The 17,157-nt window shown below is 42.8% G+C and overlaps 1 protein-coding gene across 4 annotated transcripts in view; it reads left to right on the top strand.

Annotated features, from left to right (window-relative positions):
• The window catches only part of Pkn (serine/threonine-protein kinase N), a 264,865-nt gene that overhangs the window by 234,900 nt on the left and 12,808 nt on the right, over nucleotides 1–17,157 (top strand). For 3 of the 4 annotated variants that reach the window (XM_065236877.1, XM_065236875.1, XM_065236876.1), the window contains exons 4-6: nucleotides 120–1,107; nucleotides 1,174–1,382; nucleotides 13,638–14,108. In XM_065236877.1, coding sequence (XP_065092949.1) covers nucleotides 120–1,107; nucleotides 1,174–1,382; nucleotides 13,638–14,108 — 1,668 coding nt within the window. The remainder of the gene's footprint in view (nucleotides 1–119; nucleotides 1,108–1,173; nucleotides 1,383–13,637; nucleotides 14,109–17,157) is intronic. The other variant, XM_065236878.1, reaches the window with a different exon arrangement.

The following is a 17,157-nucleotide window of genomic DNA, read 5'->3' as shown; positions in this document are numbered from 1 at the left end:
TACACAGGTAAGCACCTAAAAGTGTTCCACAATTCAGTTAAACAGTTTTTTTTTAATGAAAATAACCATACTGTTAACATTTATCTAACAACCATTCTTTTTTCAACTTCATTGAACAGGCTCAAACCCGCCTATCGGAATCCTCCCGCAAGCTGGACCTGCTCCGGAAAGCGCTCGAACTGCGACGGTTAGAACTGCCCCAGGACTCTCAGGCGGCGATACAGCTCAAGGCCGAACTGCAGAATGTGCAAGCATCGAGTCCGGTCCCCGTACAGTACACCTCCCTGCATCCGTTCCGTGGCACCGCCCAAGGCAAGCCAGCCCACAGTCTGTCGTTCAGTCGATGCGCCGCTGTTACCGGTAAGCTCGAGGTCCGTCTGATGGGCTGTCAGGACCTGCTGGAGGATGTACCTGGACGATCGCGACGCGACAAGGACTCCAGCTCCAGTCCGGGAGACCTGAAAAGCTTCGTCAAGGGTGTCACCAGTCGGAGCTCGTCCAAGAGCTACAGCGTGAAGGACGAAACATCATCGGAGATTATGGCTGTTATTAAGTTAGACAACATCACGGTTGGTCAAACGTCGTGGAGGCCCTGCTCGCAGCAGGCATGGGATCAGCGCTTCTCGATAGACCTAGACCGATCGCGGGAGCTGGAGATCGGTATCTACTGGAGGGACTGGCGATCGCTCTGTGCGGTCAAATTCCTACGCCTGGAGGAGTTCATCGACGACATCCGGCACGGGATGGCTCTGCAGCTGGAACCGCAGGGTCTCCTGTTTGCCGAGATCAAATTCCTCAATCCGATGATATCGCGCAAACCAAAGCTACAACGGCAGAGGATGATCTTCAACAAGCAGCAGGTTAAGAACATCCCACGGGCGAAGCAGATGAACATCAACGTGGCGACCTGGGGTCGACTGCTAAAGCGAAACAACAACACACCGGCGGCAGGAACCGCCGGAACACAGCCAATGATCACTACCCCATCGACACCGAGCAGCACAGTGTCGGCTCCATTCGATGTCGTGACGGAACACGAACCGGTGGAGACGCTTGGTGAATCAGCCGACCTGAATACCGTCGGACTGGGCGGTGGAAGACCGCTTGGTAAGATATAGCCTTTCCTACGAATCACTTTCTAGTAGTAAAACATCATCAACTCTATTTTCTCAGGAATCCACGGTGTCGCCGTCCTACCGGAAAGCCCATCGTCACATTCGCTGCAGAACCAGGTTACCTCCGCGACGGGAATGCGACCGTTGCCGCAGCCCCACTCCATCAGCACGCCACCTAGTTTCCGCCAGCAGAAGAAACCCCCCATGCCATCACAGCTTCCACAGCAGCAAATCAGCTCGCCAACGTCCAGCAAAATGGACCAAGAGGTACGTACCGCCTGCCCAATTGTTAGAATTCCGTTTCATTTCGTTCGAGAAAAAAAAACCGACCGGCAAATCCCTTCAACATCGGTAACACCTCATCACCCGCAGACAGAAATCCGCATTATCATACGTTTTGCGAGGGCAACATCTTAATCCTCCCTAATCAGGTGTGGCGTTGCTGATCCGTCATCATACCTTCACACACACGAATACCCCCCTCTCCCTCTCACCCAAATCGTGGTGTTACGATTTGGTTATCGCTGCCACCTCCTAGTTAGTTCGTTCATATCACATCTGTTAGTTGTATGTGTAATATCGCAGTCTGTTATCCGGTGGAGACGTTGCGAGCACCCCACATCCAGATCCATACTTTTAGTGATCCTGCCGTCTGAGGTGCGCGCGATAGCCATTTTTTTTTCTTGGTGTATGGAGTGTCGCGGAAATTGATTAGAGCTTTCTTGGTGGAAAATTGTGTTGTGATATTTTTTTTTTCTGTTTGATTAAAAACTAATTTAGTTTTTTTAGTTTTCAATTGGTTTTTTTGGATAATATCGGTTGATCGGTGAAAGGTATTTTCTTGTTTAATGAGCAGATAGTATTCATAGAAAGCTAACAGCAGGTGACCAGTAGAAAGGAGTTTTTTGCTTAATTCAAATCCTGAATTTCGATGGCATTGTCGTACCGTAACACACGTGTACTGCCGTTATACGCATAAGAGTCCCACGGTGCATAAGGATTGCATAGAACATGTGACAGTTATGCGTATAACGGAAGTGTAGCACGTTGAAGACACAGCTACCGTATTTGGATCCAGTCCCAGTCATTTGCCTCGCTAATTGCATACGACCGTCGAAAGTGACTTATGTGAGTTCGGTTTACACAAATTCGAAAAATCTAAGGTCACTCATAGACTTAGTAAATTTCTACTCAAATATGAGTGACTGTCACTGATATTTGGGTGACATTCACTCATATTTGCTTAAAAATTTACTCAGTCTACGAGTGACCTACATATGTTTTAGCGAATTTAAGTTAACGGAACACAAATGTGAGCAGGCATGGAAAATCATTTGCATTCATTTCGTGCATTCATTTACATACATTTGCCTCTAACTTTTTTCTCGAACAACATTCTGCGAATTGATGTATAAAGCTTTTGTAGGTTTTGTTATTAGCTACTACTTTAGTGGACAAGTCAAATTCGTATCTCTTATGCACGACGAACCAGGGCGAACAGAAGCCACTACTGTTTTTCAGTGCTCGCTCTAGTTCGTGATGCATAAGTGATACAGATTTTAATGATGAGCAAAAGTTGTAGCTAATAACAAAACCTACAAAAGCTCTGTACATCATTTTGCGGAATGATGTTGATCAAAAAAGTTAGAGGCAAATGAATGTAAATGAATGTATGAAATGAATGCAAATGATTTTCCATGCCTGAATGTGAGTCAGATTGAACGACCGTGCACGCAGATGGCATGGTGACAACTACACTGAAACAAAGCGGCATGTACGGTTTATTGGGTCCATCTTATAGCATAGCAATGTCAGAAGGTCTTTCATTCTATGTGATGATTGATAAATGCCATACAATTCCATTGACATACTTAGTACATGTCATTCCTTTGCTTTGAAAGTGGTTAGTGATGGGTAAGATGTATACGAATGTTGTCCGATATGTTTTTAGTGAAAAACTGTTGATATGTCACGGGTGGAACAGACATCTAGAAACTATTGGACAGTAATATTTGTAAGTTTGCACTTTAAGAAAACCCAGTAAAAAATACCTGTGTTCGTGATGAATGTCGCTCACTAAAAGGTATATCTTATGTAACAATCATGCATATTTAATTGGAGTGAATTTTAACGATTTTTGACTGTTGATATGTCTAGCGTGTAAACAGTTTTTGGAGTTGTTTAAAATTGCACTCTAGAAAAATCCAATGACAAATAATTGTTTTTGAGATGAATACTGCTCGCAGTAAGATATATCTTAAATAGCCATCATGGATTAACTTCCGGCGATTGTTGACGTTTGTAAATTGTCATTTCCCTTTTCAAAAAACCAACATCAATTATATGTTTTTGGCATGAATTTTGGGATAAATTTTGCTCCCAATAAAAAGCATCTTCTGTTATTGTTCTGCATAAATTAATGAAATAATTTTCAACGATGTTATCGTACACTCAAATTAGAAGCAAAATTGTTAGTCCAACTAAATATTGTTAACAACGTCAATTGCTATTCGGTGAGCCGAATAATCGGGCGAATATTCTGTGAAATATTCGACTATATAAATGCTGAAAAACGTGAAGTTGATGAAACAGGTACAGAATAAAGGTACCGTAAAATGGGGTGAATAGAAACACCGGGGCGAAAAGAAACAAAACTTCTATCCCTTAAAAATATTACTACTAGGGTAAGTGAACCAATTTTTGGCCCAAGAGGTTCTCTATGTTAATTTAATAATTTTTTTTTCAATTTTACCCAAAATTATTTTCCTGCAGAATTAGAACATAGACTTTGTCATATGTCTACAGGAGTAAACCCATCACTACCGTAACATAGGTATTAGAATCGATTTTCACACGTCTTGCCGTCTGTGACCGATAGCCATCCACACAAGCTATCTCACCTGTATAAAACATTCCCAATCGATAGAACTCGGCTCGATCTGGCTCGACAGTTTGATTACGACATCGTAGAATCAAATTGAACATGAAAAATCGACCCGGCAAGATGAAATTTGCTGATGTCTGTATGTATCATCTAGGCAATCCTTTTTAGAGATGTCTTATTCGATCAATATGGTTGATACGTGCATGTCGTTAAACCCCGTTTTTTTTAAGTCAGGGGAAGGCTTTACGTTTAGGTTGGGCGTTATCATAAGAAGAAGAAATCGTACGCAAAATTGTGGAATTGTAGAACAGCCCATAATGCACACCAGGGCTGCGTTTTGAACCATCCTACCCTACGTATTCCAATAGACCTTTTCGATGCTTAATCGTCTTTCTCTATCTATCACACATGTATGAATTGACGGTATATTTTCCCACTAATCTGTTTCCCTCTTGCTCGCACTCGTTGGATTTAAATGGTACAGTAGTGTGCGCCGATTAGACGTCGAAAAGCTCTATAAGACCAGTCAGATGTTGTCCCTTCAAATTTTTGCACGGCCGATGAGATCAACCCAAATAAAAACCTCAATAATCTGCTGGAAAATGAGGAAAATTTACGAAAAATTTACTCAGCCTAGTAGTAGTACCAATAGATCGAGAAAATCCAATCGTTACTGTTGTCATATTCTGGAATTTTTTCCTTGAAAAAGCGCGAAAAAACTGGAAAACATGAAGCAAATTTACTCATTGCGGAATTTCTTGCACTTTTTTGCGATGAGTAAAGGAAAATCAAATTATCAACCCAAATTCGTTGGCCGTGTACAGCGAGTGTTTCCACCTTTCTGCCCACGTTATTTCTAAACAATCCAAATTTCAGTAAGATCTACTCATTTCCATTAGAAGTAGATCTACCCAATATTGAGCAAACAAGATTGTAACTGACAAGATAACAAATTAACATTCGGATTCAGGTGTTCATTCTTCATCTTGTCAGTCCCAACTTTGTTTACTAAATTTTGGTGGATATGAGTCGATCTTACTCAAATTTGGGTTGTTTATAAATAGCTTGCATCCGGCGCTGTTTTTGCCCATTGGCGTTGACAGCATCGTCGAAAAATTTGCTCTTCCAGCAAATATAGACAATTTCTTATGGGAATTTTCGGTTGAGTGAAAGGATAGTACAAAGTCCGCCATGTTTCACGCACAGTCTGACGTTTGCTTATGGATTTTCTCATATGAGTAAAGAGCTACAGCTACAACGCCAATAGACCTTTTTGACGTTTAATTATCTTTCTCTATCTAGCACACATGGAGAACGGACGGTTTGTTTTCCCACTAATTTGTTTCCCTCTTACTCGCGCTCATTCGATTTAAATGGTGCAATAGTGTGCGCCGAGTAAACATCAAAAAGCTACATCTAAACATCTATACATCTAAAGCGGACGTTACACATGTCAATACATTCACAAGGAGGATAGTGTAACTGGCGCTTTAAACCTTGGTCTATACATCACCCTTATTTTTAAAAATCGCTATTAGAACTGGTACATCGTGAAACAAATCTGGAAACTCTTCCCGTCAGAAAATCGCCAACGCTCAGTCGACCTCGAAAAAGCTGCTGTCCAACAACCGGTACGCCATTCTGGAAAATGGTGATGAACCGGAAATAAAGAAGAAGGAGAAACTACCACCCTTTTTTGTCAAGGGATTCCCGTCTGGACTTCGGGAAAACATCGAGAAAGGCTTCTTGAAGTGCACCATGCGCCTGTGCTCTGAAGGCATCATGCTGATGGTACCAGCAAGGAAGGACTACAAGGCCGTTGAAGTGCTGCTGAAGCAGAAAAAATGGGAGTATTTCTCTCACGACATCGAGGAGGAATCCGCAAAAGGTCCTCCATGCAGAACCAGCCGGGTCGGAAAAAGGTACCGGCACGCAATGAGCAAAATTTCCCCGCCATTAGCCAACGGCATCCGATTCCGATTCTTCCGCCACTACCGCTCAACAACCGTTTGGCTGCTGCTGCTGCTGCATCGGTCCCGCCAACTGCTGAGGTGCCAAACCATCCGGCTAATCCGAGCCGTCAGTCCTTTGCGGCAACGGTTTCGTCCCCTCCCCCGGGTCTATCGTGGCGTCGAGATGATGCCCTACTATCGCGCATGAAAACGAAGAGCTACTCACAACAGAGGAACTTATTACCATCATGGCAGAAGCAATCATTATCAAGCGCTCCTGCAGAACCAGAACCGAGCAGATTCTTGCTGCATCACGTTTCATCGACAATTATGGACCGTCAAACCATCAAGATCGCCAACTGGAACGCTTGCTCGCTCAAGAGCAAGATCATCGAGTTCATTGACTTCCTTAACAAACAAAACATCGACATTGCCGTTATCACCGAAACCCACCTGAAACCGGAGGTAAACGTCTACCTTCCTGACTTCCGGCTTCTAAGACTAGATCGAACCAGCTCCGGGGGAGGAGGAGTTGCTATTGCTGTAAGGAGAAACATCTGCTGTCGGCTTCTGCCGAGCTTCCAGCTGAAAACCATCGGAGCTTAAGGGGTACAAGTCTCCACTCCTGTCGGCCCTATCACCATCATTGCGACGTACTGCCCCAACCAAATCACCATCAGGGACGGGTCGGCAGCAGACCTGCGGAAGGACATCATCAAACTAACACCAGGCTTGGGGCAATAGTCGACGCAACCAAAACGGCACCATCCTCAACAACGACCTGCAAGAGGCTCGCTACACCATATTAGCACCGGACTCTCCCACCCGGTTGAGCCGGTCTGGCGTTCACTCCACCATTGACATCCTCATCATCAACATGGGAGACAACATCTCGCTACCTGTGACCCATCAGGAGCTGAGTTCGGACCACTATCCGGTGGTGGCCGAAGTAGGCTCATCTGTTAACCGATTCCAAGCTTACCGACGCAACTACCATCGTGTCATCTGGGAGCAGTTCCAACACTGTGTCGACTCCACTGTCGACTACGGTGTCATTCCGGAGACGCCCGAAGACGTTGACCGGTGTCTGCGTTCCATCGAAGAGGCGATATCCCGGGCCAGGGACCAACACGTGCCAGTATCCAGACAGGTGAGCAATACTCTGAACCTTGATAGAATGACCAAAGATCTCATCAGACTCCGTAACTCCATCCGAAGGCAATACCAGCGTTCTGGTTTACGTGTCTTGAAGACCCATTGCAATCGTCTTACAAAAACCATCCAAGCCAGGATGGTGGACCTCAGAAATCAAGATTTTGCTAACAAAATCCGCTCTCTCCCAGATTGTGCAAAGCCCTTCTGGAAACTAACGAAAATTCTTAAAAACAAGCCCAGCCCCATTCCACCACTGATCCCACTGGATCGTCCCGGCGACCCAGTGGTTCATCTGATAACTCCTGAAGAGAAGGCTGCAGCGATAGGTAAAAATTTCGTCAGCTCCTATAATCTCGGACAAAACATCGTCAGCCCTCATGAATCTGAGGTTGCTGAAAATGCAACCAATCTTCATCAGATTCCTAACATTTTTCCAGAGGAATCCGAGATTACGGCTGACGAACTGTTGGCCTATATCAAATCATCTAAAAACATGAAGGCCCCAGGTTTCGACAACATCCTGAATCTGGAACTTAAACACTTGAGTTCCAGACTCTACAACCAACTTGGCTACTTCCCCTCGTGTTGGAAGTCAGCTAAAGTCATACCCATCCGGAAACCTGGGAAGGATCCGTCCTCACCTTCAAGTTATCGACCAATCAGCCTTCTCTCAGGGTTATCAAAACTGTTCGAAAGAGCAGTCTACCACCGGCTCCTAACATCTGCCGAACAAAACAACATCTTACTCGAGGAACAGTTTGGTTTTCGGAAAGGTCGTTCGACCGCCCACCAGCTGACTCGAGTGACAAACATTCTCAGACGGAACAAGTCTGTTTCGAAAACATCTGCCATGGCGTTGTTGGACGTTGAAAAAGCGTTCGACAATGTCTGGCATGATGGCCTGGTGTTCAAATTGCAGCAGTACGGTCTTCCAATCTTCCTAGTGAAGATAATAAACAACTATCTATCGGACAGGACGTTCCGAGTCTCTCTGAATAGCATCACATCGGATGTTTTCAACATCGGTGCCGGAGTTCCACAAGGAAGCATTCTTGGCCCCATTCTATTCAACCTGTTTACCTCCGATATGCCGGCTCTCCCTGATGGTGGATCGTTGTCTCTGTTCGCAGATGACACATCCATCGTCTACAAGGGTAGGGTCATCGAAGCTCTGACTGCCAAACTTCAGAGAGGCCTGGACGTCCTGTCTGAATATTTCAACAGCTGGAAGATCCGTATCAACGCGGCAAAGACCCAGGTCATCATCTTTCCACACTCAAAATCTCCCAGACTTGTTCCGTCTGAAAATAATAAGATCTGTTTAAACGGCTCAGTGGCGGAATGGTCCAAAGAGGTCGTGTACCTCGGGCTAACATTAGGCAGCAAGCTTCTTTTCAGGGAGCACGTTGACAAAACCAAAACCAAGTGCAACATCTTGATAAGATCGTTGTACCCACTCATCAACAGGAGGTCTACCCTGTCCCTGAAAAATAAGCTTGCTGTCTACAAACAAATCATCCTTCCCGTAATAGAATACGGGATGCCAATCTGGTAGAGTTGCGCAAAAAGCCACCATCTTAAACTTCAAAGGATCCAGAACAAGATCCTGAGAATGATCCTCAACAGTCCACCGCGGCCTAGAAACTTTGAGGTTCACCGCCTGGCTGGTCTTCAGACACTGGAGTTACGGAGAGCTGCCTCCATCGCAAGGTTCAGAGATTGCTGTAGGCGATCCGACCAACAGATCGTCAGGGATCTGGCACGTTAGGTTAAATTAGGTTAAGTAGGTAGAATAACAAATTAAAACATTCAAACAACATACTTCACAAGAAGAAAATTGAAAACCATTACACAGTAAAACACAACATGTACAACACAAAATCAAAAAGTTCACCAAAGATGAAGAGCCCTTCCGGTTAACCTCTTGCCCTGTATTAGCAATTGTAAACCACATAACAAATCAAAAATAAAGAAGAATTTTACTACTACGGAGGCAGTGATGCCACAGTTTTGTAGAATTTAATTCTGTATTCTCACGAAACATTTGAAAAGGGCCTATCCTCGTTGATCGATTATCTTCATCGACTTTCTCTTTGATTTACCACGGCAACATAAACGAATTTCTCGCTAAGCTCACAGGACAGTTCGACAGAAGATGAAGTTAGCTGTATAGTCGCTATATTCATAGCCTGGCGGAGAGAATCTCGGGAATCAATTGAGTTGTCAAATCACGACCAACAACAGAGAAGAGCACATCAGCTATTGCGAACAAAACTTCCGGAACCCGTTTTCTCGTGACTTAAGGCACACCTACGCAAACTAACACCATCTTTGGGCTGGGGAAAATTTCCCCTTTTCGATGATGTCGGTAATTTGCGTTCGATTGGCGAGGAAAGAATAATCAACGTTTTGTTTATAAAACTTGATAGTACCATTTCAATTGTTGGTCTACAATATATTGAATTGGTTCCGCTTTTTGATACATCGAAATTCTATCCGCCAGACTATAAATATAGCGACTTTAGTTGGCTTGCGCCTGAATCAACACACTAAGTGGGAAATTCATTTGCAGTCGAGTTATTTGCGAAAGAGAAAATCGATGAAGAGAATCGGGCTGATTGATTATTTAACTTTATTGATTCGTCAAATATTATTGCAATATAATCAGATTGTGCTTAAAGTATGTAGAGCACAATAAAGCAGATTAAGTATAAAGTCATAAAGTGATTTATATACACTCCGCACTACGTAAAACTCATATCAGCTCCACATAGATAAGCCACAACTATATCTTAAAATTATTGTCGTGTTAGGAAATAAACGTGAGGACATAAATCAATTGATTATTGAATTATGATTTGAACTCCAATTCAAACTAGCAATTGCTGTTCAATTGAGCAAACTGAGACCAATAAAAATAAAAATATCCATTAGGGCTTCGTATATCTATGGATAATATCAAAAACAAGATTATACTGTGTAACAAAGGTTCTGCCCGGTGGATCAATATGGGTTTTCTAAAGTTAAAGATAGTTCCTAGTGCCCAAAACTGGAGCATAATTGGCTCATTTACCGTATGCTAAAATTATCTTTAAAAAGCATCCAAAAACATTTTTCCCTGATAAATAATTACTGATAGAGTTCCACCAAGCTATTTTTAAGAACTTGTCCGCGTACTGTAACAGTAAGTTTATTCAATTATCTAAACTTCTACAGTGGAATTTTCGATCATCACCAGGGTATTTATCATATTATCACTTATATTGTAATTCGTTACTCGTAAGTGGGTCTATTAGAGTGATGCAAAATTTGAAATTTTCGCTTCAACAATACTTAAACGATTCCGGAAATCGGATCCTGACTAACCTCTCAAAATTTGAACCCATTTGGTGAGAAACTGAGATGGCACAAACCAATTGAAGTTTGTCTGGGAATTACTATGGTAAAACCAAGATTTTTGTTCATGTCTATCTACTAATTCACCATATCGGTCTGCTTCAAAATCTTTCAATAATTTTCCCAGCTACAACTTTGCTGAAGACCACTTTTTGATTAAATGCAAGGATCGAAAGTTATTAATGGTTCAATGCGCTGATTTTGGTGTTTCTGGGGCGTTGAATAGGACACAAAAATCATGGCTACTATGTCACACTGCAAAATACAGTGTTGCTTACAGAGCAGCTGCTTGATCTTGTCATAAGCTTACCAATCTCTTAAGTAATTAATAACTTTTTCCTGTCTCGTTTTACATAGAAACGATCTTCAGCAAAGTAGTAGCTGAGAAAATTTTCTATAAGAATGGCTATCGAACTGAAAAAGACTAGAAGGCAATGAACAAAAAGTTGAGATTTCCCATAGTAATTTACATGTAAACTTCTCTTGGCTTGTGCGAAGTCTGTTTCTAACCAAATGAGTTGTAACTTTGGGAGGCTAATCAGGACCCGATTTGAAACCATTTAAGCACTGTGGAGCGAAAAAGTCAAATTTTGCATCAGTCTAGTGTCTATTCACCCAATTTAGGAGCGAATAGAAACACCCAACATTTTATCCAATTAAATGAGGATTAAGTAATTCTTTTCTAATAACAGCATTAGCAATAATAGAGGAAGATGATACTTGATAATTGAAAGTCATTGAATTAAAGTTAGAGCCCAACGTTTTTTTTTTATACACCTTCAAATGTGTTGGAAAGCGTTTCTATTCGCCCCATTTTACGGTCACACGAAGTGTATCAATTTCGCTCATGCACCAATTACCGCACGCTGGGGGGGGGGGGGGGGGTATTCATGTCCTTGGGTCCAAAAGTGACCCCGTTGGCTTCGTATCACTCCAGGACAACATTTGAATAGTGGCACGAAGCTAGATCCGGCCAGAAAATCGTAGGACCCTCGTGTTGCTTCAAAAGAGGAAGTAGATGCTTCTGTAGACACTCCTTGAGGTAGATCTCCGCGTTTACAGTCCCGGTAGTCTCGAACGGTGCACTCCGTTTGCCACATGAGCAGGTCGCTTGCCAAATCATGTATTTCTTTGCAAACTTTGAAAGTTTCTGCTTCCTTACTTCCTCCGGTACATCAAACTTGTGCTGGGCGGTGAAGAACAGTAGCCCCGGAAGCTGCCGGAAGTCCGTCTTGACGTAAGTCTCATCATCCATGATGAAACAATGAGGCTTCGTCAGCATCTGGGTGTACAGTTTCCGGGCCCGTGACTTTCCCACCGTATTCTGCCGTTCGGCACGATTTGGAGCCTTCTGCACTTTGTACGCTCTCTGAACGATATACTTGGACAGATTCAACTTTTTAGCCACGTCCCTGACCGAAGCATTGGGATTCCGCTTGAACGCTTTCACGACACGCTTATGATCCTGATCACTAATAGAACATCCATTCTGACCGCATTTCTCCTTCCGTTCGATGCTCAAGGTTTTGTAGTAACGCTTAATTACACGACTCAGGGGTTGAAACAGTTGACGTTTTTAACTACACTTGCTTCGTTGTCGTGTGCGACAATCTGTTTGTATTCGTACACTCATGCTCTACCGTCGTCTCTCTCACATAAGACAACCGGTAGAATAACATGCGAGCAAAATGAAAATTATAAAATAACTATCATATGACATGTGTGATTTCGTTCTAATTCCTCAATTTGGTGTAAATTAAACCATTTCTGATCAGAAATGTTATTACTAGTAAATCGTTGCTTTCTATTTTCAGAATTCATACAAGCACAATATCAGCAGCTCTTATTATGAGCAAAACTAAAATACATACATTCGTGACGCTCTTCGGGGACAGAGACTGTCATATGACATTTTAGTTTGGTATTGTACTATGGTAGCTTGTTTTGCAAGTGTCGGAGGCAAGGGCAGTCGGCTATCACAGAAAATGTGTCGACTACCGTGACCGCTTACAAGACTACCCGTGGCCGGGCTTGCTGAAACTCATCAAACTCACTGGGGGTTTTAAAACACTCTTGTCCTGCGAGTTTAGCTTGCCCTCACCTCGAGTGAGTGGCGGCAGGAATATGGAAGAAGTAAACAAAAACTCCTCGAGAGAGAGGGAGAGTGAACTTCAGCGAGAGCATGATTTGACGTGAGGTGCGCTTTTCGAGACTCCGGATGACTTTTTTGTTCGACGCAAGGAGCTCAGAGTTCACCCAGAGTGAGAGTAAAGACCGGCGCACAATGGATACGTTTTCAGGTTTTTTGACAGTTAGCCCATGCAAAAAACCCGAAAACGTATGCATTGTGCGCCGGTCTTAAGATTGTGTGATAAAAAACATGAACATGAATGCCAGCAAACCTCACTCTCATTTTATCCCCCTCCGCTGACAAGCTCAGAAGCTCAGTGGAATGATTTGGCAGTAGACATTCTACTCCTCAGAAAACTGCTGTGGCATTGTGCTTGGCACACAATATGAATACGAAAATGATACAAGTTTAACTCTGTTGAGAGCAGGCGGATGGTTCCGGATGAAAAGCAATAGTCAATAAGAAGAAGAGTTAGACATGACCATCCAGATTCAGGAGTGTTACACATATTTGTTTAGTTCCTATCCAATTTTCAAATCTGAAATTCATACTCCAGCTAATTTTTTTTTTCTAGATCACAATCTGATTTGTAGGTTTTTCTGTGAATAATATCTGCTCATTGAACTTATCGTTTTTTGTTTGTTTATTACATCTACTGGTTCGTGGTACCAAATACCTCTCTAACGAGCAATAAATGCACTCCACACGCGTACACGAGCAGCCAATGCCAAAGCACCCCACGCACACCTATGCGTAGATACACACCCACACATACACACACACACATCCCGATACAAAACACCCGCAGTATCGCATGCCTTTTGATACTCATCTTCCTTCATGTATTATCGAAAAGCAGATAATCTCTACCATTCTCTATTGTTATTATCTACACCTTATTTCACCCATTCACCCACTTTCACCTACCCCACACAACCCCCTAACGAACCAACCAACCAACATCATCGTCGCGAACTCGTGCCACCGACACCACTACATTACAGTTACAGAATGCCTTGAAGGAGTTCGACTTCCTCCATCAGCACGACAGTAGTCTCAGTGAAAGTTTGCGGGGTCACCAGCAGCAGCAGGAGATGGCACCGCAATTTGCCAGCCAGTCCTACCCGGAACATCAGAGCAACTCCAACGGCAGCGAGCATGAGGATGACGATGTACCCCCGCCTGCCCTACCTGAATCACCCCCACCAACGAAGACGACGACGGCGATGATGATGGCCCTGCAGAAATCGCTCTCGGGAGATTTGCTCCGACCTGTCCTATCGATGCCTCCGGTTGTTCTGATGGGCGGTGGGGAAGTGGGCAACCGGGACAGTTACATTTCCTACACCACGGGCAGTCCGATCATTGAGGAACCGCCGTCTCCGGCGCCGGTAGTGGAGTATCCGTTCGAGGACTATGGCGTCTATTCGGTGTCAGTCAGCGAAGGTGACGGGACGTACGACGAAATTATCGAGGTCAGGTTCTTGCGCAAATATTGTCTTATGAGCATTTTTGTTTCTTCTTCTTCTTTGAACAAATTGAAAACAATAGCAACGTGTTGTATACTTATAATTGCATAGTCCTACCTATCTATCTCTATTTGCTGCGTAGCAATCTACCCGTGCAGGGGTTGATTGTTATCCTTTGATTAGCAACCATTTTGGTTTTGGCTTCGGTTTTCAGTGGTTTGGGTTTTACAAGTGTGCTATATTCAGTTGGTTTGGTGATTGCTAATTTTACCAGATACTTTCCGCACTAACAAACACTGAGAAAACAGTACTAGTATGATATTGTTTCGTTAAGCATTCGTGTGGTAGTGTTTAAGATCGACTGCATGCCCTAACTAACAATTGCATGATTCTTAATTTTAAGGTATAGGTATTCTCAATCTACGAACATTCTCTCAGATTTGTCCCCAATTTTCAATGTCATTTACAATGCCTTCTCTAGATGATTTCCAGCCCACGTAAGCCAACATTACCATCGGGTAGGGGAAGACCCGATCGTTATGTTGGGGGAAGGATAACGGCAGTGTTCAAGTTGCTTTTCTCTGAGTTGTAAGTTATAATATTCTGATTAAACACTCGCCTTCGTTAAGAAATATGGGTCGTATTAGGGAAATATAGGTTTATTTTTGGAGTGAGCGGTAAAGGGAAACAAAAATATTCTTTTCGACCATAAAATTAGTGAAATAATTGTGCTGATGGTTAAATATGATTAATACGATTGAATTAGTCGGTTAAGCACACTCATTATTTATTGTTTCAATGATTCATCTGACATATGGTTGTCTTAATGAATTAAAAATGTATAATTAAAACAAAAACAGGGCACGTTCTAATTTTTTTTAACTAGTTTGTTTATTTGTAAGGCTCAATTGCGTTAGCTTTACGGAGCCGATAGCTCATTGTTCTTTGTTTGCAACAAAATTCCCTTAATTCTATGTCTAGAAGGAGTTGGGCTGAATACTCACGGCTTACTCGAGGTTAGAGGGGTACATTGTCGAAGGATAGGATCAGGGGAGAAGCTTGGGGGTAAGGTTTCGTTGTCTCATCAGAGCGTTGTCGCCAGTATGAACGGTAGTGCGGTTCTAGTTTTGTCTGGAGTTCGACCGGCTATGATGACCAGTGGACGACGATGAGACATTGCCAAACTGCGTGATCGATGTCATCGTAACCGTTTCCACACCGACAGATGTTGCTGTCCACGAGGTTTATTCTATTGAGATGCCTACTCATCATGTGAATGAAGTCACGACTTAAGCTCAAGCGTTTAAACCACGATCTCGAAGAAACATTAGGAATAATTGAATGTAACCACCGTCCAAGATTTCCAGTGTCCCAATCGGTTTGTCAACTCGAAAGGGTACTGTGACGCACTAAATGGTAAAATTCATTGTGTGCCTTCCTGCGCGCCCACCTTTGCGAGGGAGTCCGCCTTCTCATCGCCTGGGATTGAGCAATGTGAGGGGACCCATGCAAAGGCAGTCATATATGATGTTTCGACCAGCACACTCATCTGCTCCCTTACGTTTGAAAGGAAATAAGATGAGTGCCTACCTTGTTTCATCGATCGAATAGCCTCAATCGAACTGAGACTATCCGAGAAGATGAAGTAATGGTCTATGGGCATATCGGAAATCATCCCCAATGCGAAGTTGATTGCTGCTAGCTCAGCAACATAAACGGAACAAGGTTCCTGAAGTTTCCGAAAGGCGGTTGAGTTTTCATTGAAGACACCGAAGCCAGTGGATCCATTGAGACGTGACCCGTCTGTAAAATATATTTTCCCGCAATTGACGTGTTGGTACTTTTCAGTAAAAATACGTGGGATCACTAGCGTGCACAGGAATCTTGTTAAGGAGGGGCATTTTTTTCTATGGTGCATTCAACCTGGGTATGGGAAGTACTCCAAAGTGCGTGGTGGATGGTGCACCCACCACTGTTTTCCTACGGTTCAATTTAGCTAATTTTAATTATTTTTTGCTCTGGTGGTGGTTCATCTTCTTCAATGCAAACTGCTTTCAGACAGTCAATGGAAATTGTCAATTTAATCCCATCGACGATGTGGATAATGATCGGTTCGTTAAATAGTTGCGATAGTAGGCCTTTAACCGAAATGATACATTTGCTGCAATATTGTTGCCTTGGTGGTTGGATTCAGTTGAAGTCACGTCAGATGGTGGTAATAGCACCGACAAACCGACATGAATGACCAATAAGAATCGCATTCTCCTTTCGCATGTAAACAGTGCGCATAGCAGTAAACAAACAAAGTTCATGGTTTGAAAAAAATTCCACGCTTCCATACTACCAACATGGGTATCACCGCGATTTTGTTTGCCCAGCAAACTCGGTCGCTGTCTTCCAATTTCTGAACCCTGTAGGAATCGGATCGTTCGAAAAGACCGGCAGCGAAATGTTTGATTGTGTAGAATTGGTTCTGAAAATCCAGAATAACATTTAAAATAGTTTTTGAAGTTTCTACAATTTCTTGGGAGTTACATAAAGTTACAGTTCGAATAATATTTTGATAGAAAAATGTTGCAATAATTTTTTGCATCATGCTCTTCCTTACAGGTTAAAATATAAACCAAAGAAAATATATTCTTCAGAACACCTTGGAACTGAAATTCCCTTACAGTTTCAGAAGAATTTCCTCAGTATTATCCAGAAATTATTCCCGGAATTAGCTATAAATTATCGGTACTCTTTTGAATTTGCCTCAAAATCCCTTTGGAATTTCACTCAAAATTTAATTTTCTCGGTATTCTTTTTGGAATTATCTTGGAACTATCTGCAGGATTCACTAGAAATTATTCGCAGAATTTTCATGGAATACTCCCCAGAAATCCCTTGGAGCTGTCCTCAGAAATCAATATCCTTGCGGTTCTTCTCGGATTTTTTAGAACTCTCCTAAGAGTACTTTTTAAATTCTTCTCAGAGATCCACTGGAATTATATTTAGAACTCTTCACTTTTCACAGAACACTTTGGAACTGAAATTCTTTTAGAGTTTCAGAAAT

Source organism: Ochlerotatus camptorhynchus, unplaced genomic scaffold (assembly GCF_037179485.1).
Source record: "Ochlerotatus camptorhynchus isolate MF236.1 unplaced genomic scaffold, CSIRO-AGI_Acam_v1.1 ptg000577l, whole genome shotgun sequence".
In the NCBI taxonomy this organism is placed as follows: domain Eukaryota; kingdom Metazoa; phylum Arthropoda; class Insecta; order Diptera; family Culicidae; genus Ochlerotatus; species Ochlerotatus camptorhynchus.
This window is presented reverse-complemented; position numbering and strand designations above follow the sequence as displayed.